The 18,250-nt window shown below is 38.9% G+C and overlaps 1 protein-coding gene across 4 annotated transcripts in view; it reads left to right on the plus strand.

The window, feature by feature from the left end:
• Positions 1–16,789, plus strand: part of TTLL5 (tubulin tyrosine ligase like 5) — a 296,525-nt gene extending 279,736 nt beyond the window's left edge. For all 4 annotated transcript variants that reach the window (XM_058567405.1, XM_058567407.1, XM_058567409.1 and 1 more), the window contains one exon: positions 16,144–16,789. Coding sequence is in view for 1 of the 4 variants with exons in the window: in XM_058567409.1 (XP_058423392.1) it covers positions 16,144–16,166 (23 nt within the window). In the remaining 3 variants the exon portion in view is untranslated. The remainder of the gene's footprint in view (positions 1–16,143) is intronic.
• Positions 16,790–18,250: the final 1,461 nt, after the last annotated feature.

Here is an 18,250-nt window from a genome sequence, read left to right on the forward strand (position 1 = left end):
CAGACCTTTTGCTGTTTGCAGAAGCATAGTTTGTATTGTTAGTTGGAAGTCTTGCTACCCATAAGGAACACTGCTATGGGTCATTTCCCACATCAGTCAGTCGAGTATTTACCAGGCAGCCCTCATGTAAATATCCACATGGCAAGACGCTATGAGCTCGGGTCATGTGAAGATTTGCGCGACGTGGTCTCTGCACTTTAAAAGAGTATAGCAGGGGAAATAAGCAAGCAATACGCAGAAGACGAAGTCTCTCTCCACCCCACAAAGAAGTGAAAGAAAGAATGCTTTAGATAGTTTAGGACAGTCTGTCCTCCAATCCTCTCAGGGAACTTAAGCCTCAAAGTGAGCATGAAGTGTGAATCTGCTGTCTCCTCAGCAGTTCTCCATCCCTGGGTGCCTCGTGGAGTCTACTTCACCTTGGCAAATGTCGATCACAGTGTTTAAAAATATTTTTATTCGCTATGTTAAAGTAAGACAAGCCAGTTACTTTAATCTGGTGCTAATGGAAGAACAGCAGGCTGGAAGAAAAATTGGGTTTGTTGGACTCTCTGATAGTTGCCAAACTAATATAATGTATTTTACAGGTGTGTTAGGAGTTGTAAGAGTAATTCTGACGTTATTTTATGTTTGCGTTGCTTGTTAACTTTAGAGTTAACCTAATAAGATGTAACTTAGTTTATTTGGTAAATGCCACCTGAGTGTTTAAATAGACAGTATGATCCATAGACATTTGACCAAACAAAAAGAAAGAATTCCCAGGCCAGGACATCAAAGAAGAAAAGAAGTAGATGGATTAACTTCAATGACTGGTTTGTCAAAGTCCTACAAAAAAAGAGCAGGACTGTGATCATGGCCACAGAGGCAGTGAAGGGGAACATGCAGTAACATTGTTGTCTTGTATCTTTCCTGCACTTATGACCCCAGCACTGGGTCACCAGGCAGGAGTGGGATCGTAGCAGCTCCGGACCAGAATTATGGAAGGGCATAAGGGGCAACAGGCATATCCCAAGGTGGAGAGTCTAATGGGAGACCTTTCGCTTAAAGATGGACCCCAAAGGGCTGCATTCTCCATATAAAGGTCAACCAGAAATAAGTTGACTTCTCCTACCTTCCCTCCACCCACTCAGGCACTGAAAGAAAATTGCCTGTCTTGAACCTTGGTGCTGAGTGAGATGGAGGAGGGGACTCTTCCCTGATAATTTATAACCTCAAGCTGGCCCTCATGTTAGCTTGGGCATGAATTCATATTCCCTAGATGGCCTGAAAAACTTCAAACTGAGAATTTAGTTTAAGGTAATCCAAAGCTAGTAGTGGCCCCAGGTACCTAATAGAATCAAGTGCATATTTTTTTCTGGAAAATGCTGCTTCAACTCAAATCTCAAATAATTCCCACAAAGTTCTAAGAATGGTGAGATCACAGTTTAAAATCACAAAACAAATAAGGCAATATGGCACCATAGGCACAAGCCAACAAAAATAACAGATAACAGTATTAGACCTGCAAAGACTAAGATATTAAAATTATCAGAAAAACAATAAAAAATAAATTTTCTCATATGTTTAGAGAAATTAAAGGAGGGAATAAAACCAAGAGATTAAAATTATGACCAAGCAGATTTGAAAAGGAACTAAGTAGCACTTTTAGAACTGAAAAAATATAGTAATTAAAGTTTTTTAAAAAAATCAGTGGATGGGCTTAAGTGAAAACTAGACCCAACTGAAGAGAGACTTAATGGACTCAAAGATGTGTTTAAAGAAATGATCTGGAATGTAGCACAGAAAAAAAAAGTGGTGAAAAACCAAGTGAGAAGGCCTAATAGATATCTAATCAGAGTTCCGGAAAGGAAAAAGGGGACAGGGACAATATTTGAAGAGATAATGGCTAAAATCTTTCCAAAACTAATGTGAGATACACGAATTGTAGGGACTCACAAGAAATCCACACCTATTCACGCCATACTGAAACTTGAGAATACTAAAGACAAAGAAAAGATGTTAAAAGCAGCTAGAGGGAGAAGAAGGCTCACCCAAGGAATGCCAATTTGATTGACAACACACTTCTCAACAGCAATAGGGAAAACCAAAACACAATGTAATGTTGCCATTGGTGAAAGAAAATAATTGCCAAACCAGAAATGTATTTTAAGCAAAAATATCTTTCAAGGATAAGGATGAAATAAAGACATTTTCCAACACATAAAACCTGAAAGAGTTTGTCACTAGTAAACTTTCACCAAAGGAAAGATTCTAAAGAATGATACTTGAGATGCAAGGAGGAATTATGAGCAAAGAATGTGTAAAAATATGGGCAGATACAAACATAATGACCAACAAAGTGATGATAATGTTCCTGTGAGGTTAAAAGGAGGGGGGGGGGTGAAAATATCCAACAAGAGTATCATGTAAATCAAGGGGGTGGTCTGATCAGAGTTAAATAGTCTAACTTGATATTGTATAGTGAAAAGCTAAAGAGATTGACTAATTTCAGCTCTACATAGTTAATATATACAAATGCTAAAATGAATAGAGTAACTACTAGAGGAATAGAAACACAAAACTTCTAAAGCAGTAGAGAGAAAATAGAATGAGAAAAAAATAAATCCAAAAGAAATCCAAAAGAAAAGGTGGAACAAATAGAAAGCACAACTGAAGACAGTAGAAATAAATAAAAATATTAGTAATTACAAAAATATGAGTGGACTAAATGTTCCAGTTAAAGTCAAAGACTGACTCATTCATTCATTCATTCAACAAATATTCACTGAGCCTCCCCTGTGTACTTGACACTACTCTAGGCACTAAGCAGACAGCACAGAGCAATGAACAAAACAGCCCAAAATCCCTAATAGGAGAGACAGACAGCAAACCAAATAAATAAAACAAACAGTACATTAGATAGTGGTGAGTATTCTAGAGAAAAGATAAAGCAGTGAAAGAAGACAGAGAATAGGGAGAGTCACATTCTAAATAGAGTTGTCAGGGAGAGTGGCATTTGAGTAAAGACCTGAAGGAGGTGAGGGAATGAGCCGATGGATATGTAGGGAGGGAAATTCCAGGCAGAGGGAACAACATGAGCACATGCCTCGAAGGGGGATCATGGCTGCTGTGTTTGGGACATACAGGCAAGCCAGTGGGGCTGCAGTGTTGGGAGTGAGGAGGAGAATATGAATAGCTGAAACTCAAGAGTTGACAAGGGACCAGATCATGAAGCACCCAGTGGGCCAGGAAAAGGACTTGCGCTTTTCTTCTCGTTGAAGCAGGAGCCATCAGGGGGTTCTGGGCAGAGGAGTGATGAGGTGACTTTGGATTTAAGAGGACTCCTGTGGCTGCTACATCAGACAGAGGTGAGGTAGTAGCAGTAGAGACAAGGGAAATGGTCAACCACAAATGGGTAACTCCTCAGCCTTGATTTTAAAAAATCCACTTTTAGGCTGTTTAAAAGAAACATATCTAAAACATAAGTATATAAAAAAGATGACAGAAAAAGGGTTGGAAAAAGATACACAAGGAGGATGTAGCTATATTCATTAGACAAAATAGATTTTAGGACCAAAAGCACATCAAGAAATAAAGAGTGTCACTATATTATGACTAAAATTTCTTTTTTTTTTTTAATTAATTTTTTTTTTAATTTTTTGTTTATTGCAGTAACATTGGTTTATAACTTTGTATAAATCTCAGGTGTACATCATTATACTTCTATTTCTGCATAGATTACATCATGTTCACCACCCAAATACTAATTACAACCCATCACCAAACACGTGTGCCGAATTATCCCTTTCGCCCTCCTCTCTCCCCGCTTCCCCTCTGGTAACCACCAATCCAATCTCTGTCTATATGTGTTTGTTTATTGTTGTTATTATCTATTACTTAATGAAGGAAATCATACGGTATTTGACCTTCTCCCTCTGACTTATTTCACTTTGCATAATACCCTCAATGTCCATCCATGTTGTCACAAATGGCTGGATTTCATCGTTTCTTATGGCTGAGTAGTATTCCATTGTCTATATATACCACATCTTCTTTATCCATTCGTCCCTTGAGGGGCACTTAGGTTGCTTCCAAGTCTTGGCTATTGTGAATAACGCTGCAGTGAACACAGGGGTGCATGTATCTTTACACATTGGTGTTTTCAAGTTCTTTGGATAAATACCCAGCAGTGGAATAGCTGGATCATATGGTAGTTCTAGCCTTGATTTTTTGAGGAATCTCCATACTGTTTTCCATAGTGGCTGCACCAGTTTGCACTCCCACCAGCAGTGTATGAGAGTTCCCTTCTCTCCACATCCTCTCCAACACATGTTGTTTCCTGTCTTGTTAATTATAGCCATTCTGACGGGCGTGAGGTGATAGCTCATTGTAGTTTTGATTTGCATTTCCCTGATAATTAATGATTTTGAACATCTTTTCACGTGCCTGTTGGCCATCTGTATATCTTCTTTGGAGAAATGTCTGCTCAGGTCTTTGGCCCATTTTTTAATTAGGTTGTTAGTTTTTTTGTTGTTGAGATGCATGAGTTCTTTATATGTTTTGGGGATTAAGCCCTTATCAGATGTATGGTTAGCAAATATCTTCTCCCAATTGTTAGGTTGTCTTTTCGTTTTGTTGATGGTTTCCTTTGCTGTGCAGAAGCTTTTTAGTTTGATGTAGTCCCATTTGTTTATTTTTTCTATTGTTTCTCTTGCCCGGTCAGACATGGTGCTTGAAAATATGTTGCTAAGACCAATGTCGAAGAGCGTACTGCCTATGTTTTCTTCTAGAAGTTTCATAGTTTCAGGTCTTACATTCAAGTGTTTAATCCATTTGGAGTTAAGTTTTGTGTATGGTGTAAGGTAAGGGTCTACTTTCATTTTTTTGTATGTGGCTATCCAGTTTTCCCAACACCATTTGTTGAAGAGACTTTCTTTTCTCCATTGTATGTTCTTGGCTCCTTTGTCAAAGATTAGCTGTCCATAGATGTGTGGGTTTATTTCTGGGCTTTCGATTCTATTCCTTTGATCTGTGTGTCTGTTTTTGTGCCAGTACCATGCTGTTTTGGTTACTATAGCTTTGTAGTATATTTTGAAATCAGGGAGTGTGATACCTCCAGCTTTGTTATTTTTTCTCAGGATTCTTTTAGCTATTTTGGGTCTTTTGTTGTTCCGTCTAAATTTTAGGATTCTTTGTTCTATTTCTGTGAAAAATGTTGTTGGAACTTTGATAGGGATTGCATTGAATCTATAGATTGCTTTAGGAAGTATGGACATCTTAACTATGTTAATTCTTCCAATCCAAGAGCACGGAATATCTTTCCATTTCTTTGTGTCGTCTTCAATTTCTTTCAGCAATGTTTTATAGTTTTCCGTGTACAGCTCTTTCACCTCTTTGGTTAAGTTTATTCCTAGGTATTTTATTCTTTTTGTTGCAATTGTAAATGGGATGGTATTCTTAATTTCTCTTTCTGCTACTTCGTTGTTAGTGTATAGAAATGCAACTGATTTTTGTATGTTGATTTTGTATCCTGCCACTTTACCATATTCGTTTATTACTTCTAAAACTTTTCTGGTGGATTCTTTAGGGTTTTCTATATATAAAATCATGTCATCTGCAAATAGTGACAGTTTCACTTCTTCCTTTCCAATTTGGATCCCTTTTATTTCTTTCTCTTGCCTGATTGCTCTGGCTAGGACTTCCAGTACTATGTTAAATAGGAGTGGTGACAGTGGGCATCTTTGTCTGGTTCCTGTTCTTAGAGGGACAGGTTTCAGTTTTTCACCATTGAGGATGATATTAGCTGTGGGGTTCTCATATATGGTCTTTATTATGTTGAGGTACTTTCCTTCTATACCCATTTTATTCAGAGTTTTTATCATAAATGGATGCTGTATCTTGTCAAATGCTTTCTCTGCATCTATTGAGATGATCATGTGATTTTTATTCTTCATTTTATTAACGTGGTGTATCACATTGATTGATTTGCGAATGTTAAACCATCCTTGCATACCTGGAATAAATCCCACTTGATCATGGTGTATAATCTTTTTAACGTATTGTTGTATGCGATTTGCTAGTATTTTGTTGAGGATTTTTGCATCGATGTTCATCAGTGATATTGGCCTGTAATTTTCTTTTTTTGTGTTGTCCTTATCTGGTTTTGGTATCAGGGTAATGTCGGCTTCGTAGAATGAGTTAGGGAGCTTCCCCCTCTCCTCAATTTTTTGGAAGAGTTTGAGAAGGATAGGTATTAAGTCTTCTTTGAATGTTTGGTAGAATTCAGCAGGGAAGCCGTCTGGTCCTGGACTTTTATTTTTGGGGAGGTTTTTCATTACTGTTTCGATCTCCTTACTGGTGATTGGTCTATTCAAATTCTCTACTTCTTCTTGATCCAGTTTTGGAAGGTTGTATGATTCTAAGAATTTATCCATTTCTTCCAGATTGTCGAATTGGTTGGCATATAGCTTTTCATAGTATTCTCTTATAATCTTTTGTATTTCCGAGGTGTCTTTTGTAATTTCTCCTCTTTCATTTCTAATTTTACTTCTTTGTGCCTTCTCTCTTTTTTTCTTGGTGAGTCTAGCTAAAGGTTTGTCAATTTTGTTTATCTTTTCAAAGAACCAGCTCTTGGTTTTATTAATTTTTTCTATTGTTTTTATGGTCTCTATTTCATTTATTTCTGCTTTGATTTTTATTATTTCCCTTCTTCTACTGATTTTGGGCTTTGTTTCTTCTTCTTTTTCCAGTTCCTTTAGGTGCATTGTTAGATTGTTTATTTGAGATTTTTCTTGTTTGTTGAGATAGGCCTGTATTGCTATAAACCTCCCTCTTAGAACTGCTTTTGCCGTATCCCATAAATTCTGGCATGTCGTATTTTCATTTTCATTTGTCTCCAGGTATTTTTTGATTTCTTCGTTGACCCAGTCATTGTTCAGTAGCATTTTGTTTAATCTCCACGTATTTGTGGCTTTTCTGATTTTCTTCCTATAGTTGATTTCTAGTTTCATACCGTTAGGGTCAGAAAAGATGCTTGGTATTATTTCAATCTTCTTAAATTTATGGAGACTTGTTTTGTGGCCTAATATGTGATCAGTCCTGGAGAATGTTCCATGTGCATTTGAAAAGAACGTGTATTCTTCGGTTTTTGGATGGAATGCTCTATGTATATATCTACTAGGTCCATCTGTTCTAGTGTGTCATTTAAGGCCAATGTTTCCTTGTTGATCTTCTGTTTGGATGATCTATCCGTTGGTGTAAGTGGAGTGTTAAAATCCCCTACTATTATTGTGTTACTGTCTATTTCTGTTTTTATGTCTGTTAATAATGGCTTTATATATTTAGGTGCACCTACATTGAGTGCGTAGATATTTACAAGTGCTATATCCTCTTGTTGGATTGTTCCCTTGATCATTATGTAATGCCCTTGTCTCTTTTTACAGTTTTTGTTTTAAAGTCTATTTTGTCTGATAAGAGTACTGCTACCCCAGCTTTTTTTTCATTGCCATTTGCATGGAGTATCTTTTTCCATCCCTTCACTTTCAGTTTGTGAGTGTCTTTAGGTCTGAAGTGTGTCTCTTGTATGCAGCATATATATGGGTCTGTTTTTTTATCCAATCAGCCACCCTATGCCTTTTAATTGGAGCATTTAGTCTATTGACGTTTAAAGTAGCTATTGATAAGTATGTACTTACTGTCATTTTTAACTTTTTTTCTTAGTGTTTTAGTAGTCCTTCTCTGTTCCTTTCTTCTTCTATACAGAATTGATGGTCTCTTTAGTTTGACCTCTGTCTGAAAGCTCTACTCTTTAACTCCCCTCCTCCCTCCTTTTATGTTTTTGATATCATATCTAACCTCTTTTTTGTGCATTTGTATCCATTACCCTCTTATCAGGGAAATAGATAATTTTTCCTATTTGTGGTCTTCTCTTTTCCCCTTAAATCAGTCCCTTTAACGTTTCTTGTAGCACTGGGTTTTTTGTGCATTTGTATCCATTACCCTCTTATCAGGGAAATAGATAATTTTTCCTATTTGTGGTCTTCTCTTTTCCCCTTAAATCAGTCCCTTTAACGTTTCTTGTAGCACTGGTTTCTTGGTGACAAACTCCTTTAATTTTTGCTTGTCTGGGAAATTTTTGATCTCTCCTTCCATTTTGAATGATAACCTTGCTGGGTAGAGTATTCTTGGCTGTAAGTTTTTTCCTTTTAGCACTTTAAATATATCATGCCACTCTCTTCTAGCCTGTAAGGTTTCTGCTGAGAAGTCAGCTGATAGCCTTATGGGGTTTCCTTTGTATGTAACTTGACTTTCTCTTGCGGCTTTTAGGATTCTCTCTTTATCTTTAATTCTGGACATTTTGATTATGATGTATCTTGGTGTGGGCCTCTTTGAGTTTATCTTGTTTGGGGCTGTCTGTGCTTCCTGTACCTGGATGTCTGTTTCCTTCCTTAGGTTAGGGAAGTTTTCATCTATTATTTCTTGAAATAGATTCTCTGCCCCTTGATCTCGCTCTTCTCCTTCCAGGACACCTATAACACGGATGTTAGTGCGCTTGATGTTGTCCCAGAGGTCCCTTAGACTGTCCTCACCCTTTTTAATTCTTTTCTCTTTTACCTGTTCAGCTTGGGTAATTTCTTCTAGTCTTTCGTCCAGCTCACAGATCCATTCTTCTGTATCCTCTACTCTGCTTTTGAGTCCCTCTAGTGAATTTTTCATTTCCAGTATTGTAGTCTTCATTTCTGATTGGTTCTTTTTTATATCTTCCATTTCTTTGTTGACATTCTCACTGAGTTCATCTATTCTTCTCCCCAGATCAGTGAGCATCCTTAACACTCTTTGTTTGAACTCTCTGTCAGGTAGGTTGCTCATTTCTGTTTCACTTAGTTCCTTTTCTGGGGTTTTGTCCTGTTCCCTTACTTGGAATGTATTCCTTTGCCTCCTCATTTTGCCTCTTTCCCTGTGCTTGTGTCTACGTATTAGGTAGGTCAGCTACGTCTCCTGCTCTTGGATAGGTGATCTTATGTAAGTGATGGCTTAGGAAGCCTGCAGTGTGCTTCCCTCAGTTCTCAATGTTCCGGGGGTGACCCCTATATGGGCTACGTGTGTCCTTCTGTTGTGGCCTGTTTGCTCTCCCTGTAGGCGCCCAGGGAGGCCGAGTTATGCTCCCGGCCAGCTGTTGTAATGCTCAGCTGCTTGTAGTTGTTGTGGGCCCTTCAGTGTCTTTATCAGGTGTGGGGATCCCCAGCACAGTTGGCTGCAAGTTCTAATACCACATTTGTGTTGCAGTATTTCTTTTAAGTGAGTAGGCCCCCAGCGTGGCAGGTTGTTAGGCTCAGGGCCTTACAATTGCTATAAGCCTCCAGCCTTTAGGTCTCTTGTCAGCTCTCTGAGGATTGCAGCTGGGTGGGGCTGGCCTCAGGCACGGGAGCACCCAATTGTTTCAGGCTTTGGAAGGGGGGTCAAACCCCCTATGTGGGTCTTTGAGAAGCACAAGTCTTCTGCAGCTGACAAGCCCTGCTGCCCACAGGTCCACACACACAGTCAACACAGTCCTGCCCGGTATGCCTCCCCAAGCGGACCCAGTCTCTCCACGGCGGGAGCCCCACACCACCACCGCCCCACCCTCTCCACCCGCTTCTTGTGCACGCCCTGCCCCACTAAAGCCCTGCCCCACTGAAGTGGGCTCAGTCGCCAGGCTGCAGAGAATCCAGTCACCAATCTATGCAGGCCCACAAGTTGCCTGAGGGCTTGTTGTTGGGTGAGGCCAGTCTCTAGGGTGGGCTGCCTGCCCTGGCTGAGCTGGATTAAATCCATGCTCTAGCGGGTGGGGCAGACCCTGGACTAGCAGGCCTCAGGGAGAACTCCAATGGCGTCTGTGTCAGCACGCCCACACCAGGCCACAACAATGGCCGGCGCCAATGTCCCAGTCCCTGGAGAGGTCTCACCTCTCACCAAGATGCACTCAGGGCCTATTAGGTGAGTCTCTTTTCCCCAAAGCACTGTGCCCCTTTCTTTCTGGTGATTTTAGGTTGCTTTCTGAAACGGATAAGTTTGTGCACGGGCCCTTTAAGAGCCAGTTTTAATTTCTTTGTGAACCAGCTTTTCTGGGGGTACTCCCCAATGTTTTAGTAGCAGGCAAAGTCAGATATTATTCCACTCGTCTCGATTGTGCTGGGTCCACAAAATGCCCACAGCGGGGGCGCTCCCTGGCTCAGGGCCCCACGCCTCCAGGGAGGGCTGTGTACCTGTGGGCTGCGCCCGGGCGGCCGTGAGGCGCTGCGGCTTGTGAAGGTGACGTTTTTCTCTCCAGAAGGGAGTTTCTGCCTCTTCTACCTCAGTTAGGATTGTCCGTTGTTGCAGGAGTTCCTCTTATCCAGTTTTCAGTTCTGTCTCAGGGGTAATTTTTCCACGAGTAGTTGTAAATTGGCTGTGTCCGCGGGAGGAGGTAGGTTCAGAGTCTGCCTACGCCGCCATCTTGACTTCCCGAAAATTTCTAAAGATTCGCCGGGAAAGTATTTACCCTTTTCTTGTTGACATATTTTAATTAGCATATTTACTGATTTTTAAAATTAAATAAAATTGATATTTATGAAAAATATATTGGGCAAAAAATTAATGGAACCACAAAGAGAAATAGACAGATCCACCTTCATATTGGAATGTTGTAATGTAACTCAGTAATTGACAGATCAAGCAGTCTTAAATCAGTTATGTTTCAGGAAATTTGAACCATATAGTTAACAGGCTTGATCTAATAGACATGTATAGAATATCGCACTAAATAAATGCATAATATATATTCTTTGTAAGTGTCCATAGAGTATTTGCAGAAACTATGTACTAGGCTTTAAATCGCATTTCACAGACCGTATTCCCTGATCACAATGCGATAACAAAGAGGTAACTGGAAAATCCTCACGTGTTTGAAAATTAAGAAAGAATTAACTCATCAAAAAAAATCAAAATTATGGCCGGCCCCGTGGCTTAGCGGTTAAGTGCGCGTGCTCCACTACTGGTGGCGCGGGTTCGGATCCTGGGCGCGCACCGACGCACCGCTTCTCCGGCCATGCTGAGGCCGAGTCCCGCATACAGCAACTAGAAGGATGTGCAGCTATGACGTACAACTATCTACTGGGGCTTTGGGGGGGAAAAAATAAATAAATAATATTATACAAAAAAAATCAAAATTAGAAAATGCTGTTTATCAAAAACTTGAGGAATATAGCTAAAGCAATATTAAAGGAAAACTTAAACTTACAGTAGGGAGAGGGGAGAGGCTGAAAGTTTAATGTGCTAAGAATCTGGCTTAAGAAGTTAAAAAAAGAACAACCAAATAAATCCAAATAAAGTAAAAAGTAAAGAAAAATTAATAATAATAAAGATAACAAAGGAAATGAATAAAATAGAAAATAAACATACAGTTGAGAGGAACGAATAGGGACATTATTATACAAGCCTCAGATTCAGCAGATGGTAGGAAAATATTATGATCTTTATGCTTATACATTTTTGACAGTTTGGTGATATGGATACAATTTTAGTATTTAACCTACAAAAATTTACTCAAGAAGAAATATAAAACCCAAATATTCTTTTAATTATTAAGGAAACTGAATCAAGAAAAAAATCTTCCTACGAATACCACACCAGGATTTTATGGTTTTACTGGTAAATCCTACCAACATTCAAGAAACAGATATCCCAATCTTCTAGAAACTATTCCAGAGTAGAGGAAAAGAGAGAACACTTCCCAACTCTGTTATTATCTTAATATCAAATCCTAACAAGGACAGTCCCCTAAAAAAGTCTTAAAATTACGAGATCTTCTTAATTGTGGCTATAAATGCAAAAAAATCTGAATAAAACATTAGCAGACTGAATCCAGCAATGTTAAAAAAGACAATACGTCATGATCAAGTTAGGCTTATCCTAGAGAGTGAAAGATTGTTTTATATTAAGAAATTGACAGATTAAAGGGAAAAAAATCATACGCTCCTCTCATTGGATACAGAAAGAGCATTTGATAGAATTCAATATCCTCGTGACTTAAAAAAATTCCTAGCTAACTAAGAATGGAAGAGAACCTAATAATAAAGTATCTCTGCAAAACACCAACAGTAACCGTCATAGTATTGATTGGGAAACTTGGAAAGCATTCCCTTTAAGGTGAGGAGCAAGACAGGGGAGCCATCACTTGTATTGAGTGTTGTACTGGAAGTCCTAGCCATGAAGTCAGACAAGGAAGGAAGTGACACGGGGATCAGAAAGGAGGAAGCAAATCTGTCAGTATTCTCAGATAATGTATCTGTCTGATTGGAAAGCCAAAAAGAATGTTCAGATAAATTATTAGCTTTGTAAGAGAGTTTTCCAAAATCAGTTACATTTCTGTACATCAGCAATGAACAGGTAAGAGAATGTGATTACAGAAAAGATACCCTTTGTATCAAAGGTAGAATCATCAAAACATATAATGCACCTAGGGAAAAATCTAACAAAAGATATGTAAGACCTATTATTAAAAAAAATTATTAAACCTTATTGAGAATCACTTAAAAAAAAACAAATTAATGGAAGGAAATACAGGTTCATGGGTTAAAAGTCAGTTTGGTAAAGATGTCACTTCTCCCCAAAATTGATGTATGGATTTGAGAGGGTATTAGTTGTTTATATGTTTTTAAATTTGACAAGCTGATTCTAAAATTTACGTGGAAGAGAAAAGGGCCAAGAATAACCCTTTTACCCCTAAAGAATCTGAATGAGAGATGGGAGCCACGTGTGACTTGTCTTACCAGATACCAAGAATGATTATCAAGATTATTATCAAGCTAAAGTAATTAAGAGAGCGTGCGTGGTGTTGGCACAGAATAGAGAAACCTAAAACCGGTCCCCTATATAAAAACAGTTTATGACAGAGGGCACTGCAATTAAAGGAGGAAAGGATGGACTTTTCAAAACCTAGTGTTAGGACAATTAGTTATTGTGTGGGAAAAGTGAAATTAGATAGTGTTTCACACTATACACAATTTTAGGCTAGATTAACGAGTTAAAAATGAAAGGCAGGGCCGGCCCCGTGGCTTAGCAGTTAAGTGCCTGCGCTCCGCTGCTTGCGTCCTGGGTTCGGATCCCAGGCGCGCACTGACACACTGCTTCTCCGGCCATGCTGAGGCCGTGTCCCACATACAGCAACTGGAAGGATGTGCAGCTGTGACATACAACTATGTACTGGGGCTTTGGGGGAAAATAAATAAATAAATAAATCTTTAAAAAAAAAAAATGAAAGGGAAAAGTGTACATCTTTTATAAGACATTATAGAACAATATCATTATGATCTCAGTGTGTAAGGGAAGGATTTCTTAAATTAGACCCCAAAAGTGCAGACTGTAAAAGTGAAAATTGATAAAGTTGACTTTTTCAAATTAAGAACTTCTAAGACACCATAAAGATATTGTGGGCTTTTTGTTGTACCCTCCACCCGACTTAAATCCTTATTCATTAGAGATATATTCTCTAGTATTTATGGGTGAAATGACATGTTATCTTGGGTTTACTTTGAAGTACTCCAGGAAAAAAACATGGGGAGAGATATGAAACAAGAATGGTAGAATATTGATAATTATCGAAGGTAAACGATGGGAACACGGAGGTATCTTATACTATTCTATTTCTTGTGTATGTTTAAAATTTTTTATTTAAAAAGTTTTTTAAAGAAACCATCCATTTTTATGGTGACTGTCTTGGATTTTCTAGGTCTTAACATTTTTTAAAAAATGATTTTCTGAAAAGGTCACTTATTAAGTGTGTATCTAAATGTGATCTAACTTTTATCTCTGAGTAGCATTTTTCTTATAAATTAATAAATCTTGAAACAACCACTAAAAAAAAATACTATAATGAGTGTGAAGAGACAAGTCTCAAATTGGATGAAGGTGTTTGAAATACATAGAACCAAAAAATTAGTATGCAGATATTAAGCAAAGAACTTCTAAAAATCAATAAGCAGTTTCTTAGATATGACATCAAAAGCATAAGCAACAAAAGAAAAAAATAGACAAACTAGACATCATCAAAATGTTTAAATTTTGTGCTTCAAAGGACACTATCAAGAAAGTAAAATGACAAGCCACAGAATGGGAGAAAATATTTGCAAATCATGCATGTGATAAGGGACTTGTATGTAGAATATATAGAGGAGTCTTACAACTCAACAATAAAAAAGACAACTCAATTTTTAAAATGGTCAAAGGATCTGAAAAGACATTTCTCCAAAGAAGATATACAGTGCCAATAAGCGTATGAAAAGATTCTCAACATCATTAGCCACTGGGGAAATGCAAATTAAGACCACAGTGGAATAGCACTTCACACCCACTGGGACAGCTGTAATCAAAAAGACAGACAATAACAAGTGTTGGCAAGGATGTGGAGAAATTGGAACCTTTGTACACTGCTAGTGGGATTGTAAAATGGTGCCACTGCTTTGGAAAACAGTTTGGCAGTTCCTCAAACAGTTAAATATAGAGTTAGCACATGGCCAAGCAATTCCCCTCCTATGTATCTACCCAAAAGAAATGAAAACATATGTCTGAACAAAACTTGTACATGAATGTTCATAGCGGCATTATTAATAATAACCAAAAGGTGGAAACAGTCCAAATGCCCATCAACCGCTAAGTGAATAAATAAAATGTATATTCACACAATAGAATATTATTTACACCATAAATGGGCATAGAGTACTGATGCATGCTACAATGTGGATAACCCTTGAAAACATTATGCTAAGTGAAAGAAGTCGGACATAAAGGACCACATATTGTATGATTCTGTTTATATGAAATGTCCAAAATAGGCAGATCTGTAGAGACAGAAAGAAGATTAGTGGTTGCCTAGGGCTGGGGGATGAGATGTATGGAGTGATGACTAACAGGTATGGGATTTCATTTTCTTTCAGTGAAAGTGTTCTAGAATTGATAGTGGTGATGGATGCACAACTCTGAATATACTAAAAGCCACTGAAGTGTACACATTAAATGGGTGAAATTGTATGGTATGTGAATTATACCTCAATAAAGCTGTTTTAAAAAACATCAATAGACAACAACTCAATAGGAAAATAAACAAAAGGCATGTCTAGACATTTCACAGAATAAAAAACATCTGTGCACAATAGATACTTGAAAAGATGCTCAACCTCATTCCTAATGAGGGAAATGCTAATTAAAACCACAGTAGGATACAATCATATACTCGCTTGATTCACAAAAATCTTAAACTCAGGCAATACCATTTCTCCACATGTAGAGGAGATGGAGAAGTAGGGGAAGCTCATCCACTGCCAGAGGAGGGGTAAGTTGGTATAACTGCTTTGGAAAATAATATGGCATTACTTTTAGAGAGTGGAAGATGCAAGTATTTATGACCCAGCAATTCCACTCCTAAGTATACAGCTAAAGAAATTCTTGCAGTTGTGTGCTGAGATCACATATAAGAATAGTCACAGCGGCACTATAAAATTCAAAACCACATAAAACTAAGCAATATAATATTTAGGGATATAAATATATGTAGTAAATCTGTTTTTTAAAAAGCAAACAAGTGAAGGATAAACAGAAATTTCAGGATAGTGGGAATGGGAAGGAATTGGGAGAGTCTAACAGGGGATTCAGGGTAATGGTAAAGTTCTTTTTCTTAAACTGGGTGCTGGGGTGTAGGTGTATATTTTGGGGATGGGGCCAAGAGGTACAAGGCAGAGTTTATCTGACAGCCCAACATTGAGGGAAGATTTAGAAAAACTCAGAAGCATACATAGAGCAGTTTTTCCATGCAGTTCAATGTTGAATGCTAATAATGATGACCCTGAGTTTCTATAAAAGCTTAACATATTTAGCATCTTCTATTTAAGAAGCAAAAGGGATAAAATGTTCTTATGGGGGGGGGGAACCTGAGAGAACTACACAAAAAAAAGAAGCAACAGCAGAAAAGGAGTGTTTTAGAAAGGTTTCGAACAAAAGTGGCTAAAATTAAGTTTTCTATTCAAGGTGAACTTCATTTATTTGGGCCACTTCTGTATTCTTCAGTAATGCCAGCTAAACTAGATATTGCTGTAAATAAGTAAAACCCCACACTCTCATTTTGGTCACTTAGTGGTTAATTTTCTCTTTTTTCAGATCCTGCTCACACTAAACCATGAACCACGAACACGTGGAAGAAAAACCTCTTCTCTACTCCCACCACTCCTGGGTGCGTGACTGCGGGGGAAGCATCCACCAGTGCTGCGAGGGGTCTGTGGTATTGTTTTGCTGCCTCAGTCCCCAGAGCCTTCGAGCAGAAGTGGCAATACACTGTTGCCTGTAGCCAATCCAGACTTTCCTGAGACGACAGGAAAACACATCAGCTGGTTTTGATGGAACTTGGCAGTGGGGACATTCAACTGATGCGCTATAGACCCCGTCAGAGCACACATGTGTCTTTTACCCCCTTTACCCCCTCCCCCAACCTGCCTAGGTCTTCTCTGTCCCTCTCCTGCTACCACACAGAGATGATATAAAAGAGGCTCTTTGGCTATTTGCATTTTGCTTCCTCTTCTTTTCCAGATTGCAATATTAAGTTTTACTTCCTACAAGCCTAAAATCCCAGCAACGTTATCTACCCAAGTTGTTCTTCCGTTTTCAGAGTTTGGGGGGAAGGGGGAGCTTCCATCACGAGTTTCCGGAGAGTGGAGAGAAGTCGGTGTGCTGCTGACCACACAAGCCACGGTAAAGGCACCCTTTGGAATTACTGATTTCTAAAATTAATAAAGTAATTCTATTTTTATTTTCTTTTTTCCATTTACTAATTTCCCTACAATCAGTATTTGCAAACAAGACTGAAATGGGACCAACTTCTCATTATATTTCATTGCTGGGCAATTTTTTAAACTTTAGAAATGTGAGCTGTAGAGAGATGTTTTATTCTTACATTCAGTTTCAGCAGATGGTGGGTCCAGGCTCTCCCCCACGGCAGCTCCCACACCTGGGAAGCTGGTGTGTGCAAATGTCTGTTAGCAGACCACAGCAGACAGGTCCTTCGGCGGCGTGTGAATCTGTATCCAGTCGCACATTGTTTACCTAAACAGTTCATCAGAACGAGGCAGCACAGCCCCCTGAGTGCTTTCCACTTAACCCCTGCTCTCTGGCTTCCTCATCTGTCCTAGTTCCTCTCTCTGGCTTCTGCTGGAGAAAAGCTTGAAAGGTGGGCTGCAGAGCCCACCAAAGGATTGACTTAGCTGTCCTAGGGAGTTATTGGGTGAGAATCCAGAATCTGGGGTTTCTATAAGATGCTAAAGACTCAGCATTGAAACCCCAAAAGAAAAATGACACCCAAAAAGGCAGCGAGAAAAGAGACTTTATTGCCTTCTTAGTGAATGAAAACAGGTTTGAGCACATTGAAGCGTTTTGTTTGCTTGTGAAGGATGAAGTCTTGTCAGTTGCAGGAGAGAAGAGAGAATGTATACCAGATGGTCCTAGGACTTCTGGTTAGAGTTTGAGGACCATCTTAACTGTTTGCTAGCTTGGTTGTGAATGGGTTAGGAGACAAATTAGAATTCCTTCATAGTCCCCTGCTGATGTGTAGAACTGGGAAATGAGATGTTTAGGGAGACTCACCACATGGATCTTGTGAAAAAGGATAAGAGTGTGAGCCTGTAAGAGAACTTTGAGACCAACTGGAGTGCTTGGGATTGCCCTAGGTAAGCATCAGAATTGAATCCTCAAGCTAATTTCTTACTGCATTCACCATGTGCTGATCAGGTGTAAGACCAGAATCCAGATCTCTCCCTTCATTTACCTAAGTACTTTCAAGTCATTTTTACTGGTACTGGACTTCAGTTGGTAATAAACCAGACAGATCATACGATCCTCCCTCCAACAGCAGTGTCCCTCCTTACCTTTCCCTAAAACAAGCGTGTATTTTGGAAGATGGACAGACAATGGTTCAAGTTTCTATAGTGCCTGTAAATGACATGCGGAATGGGGACGCTGGACTTCAGACCCCTGCCCATATTTATATATGCTGATTAAGATAAGAATAGAGATCGAACATAAAAAGAACATTTGGAATCACAGTGTGTTCTGTTTTCTTTGAGATACTTCAGGAAACACTTCTCGTTGCCTTGGTTCATTAGGATGAACCACAGGCCAACGTTTTATTGATGTCCTATGAGGTTATAAAAAGGAAGGTTTATTCTAGGGCCAGCAGGATTATTTCCCTCTTCCTTACTTAAGCCTTAAGTAAGGA

This window comes from Diceros bicornis, chromosome 24, assembly GCF_020826845.1.
Source record: "Diceros bicornis minor isolate mBicDic1 chromosome 24, mDicBic1.mat.cur, whole genome shotgun sequence".
In the NCBI taxonomy this organism is placed as follows: Eukaryota; Metazoa; Chordata; class Mammalia; order Perissodactyla; family Rhinocerotidae; genus Diceros; species Diceros bicornis.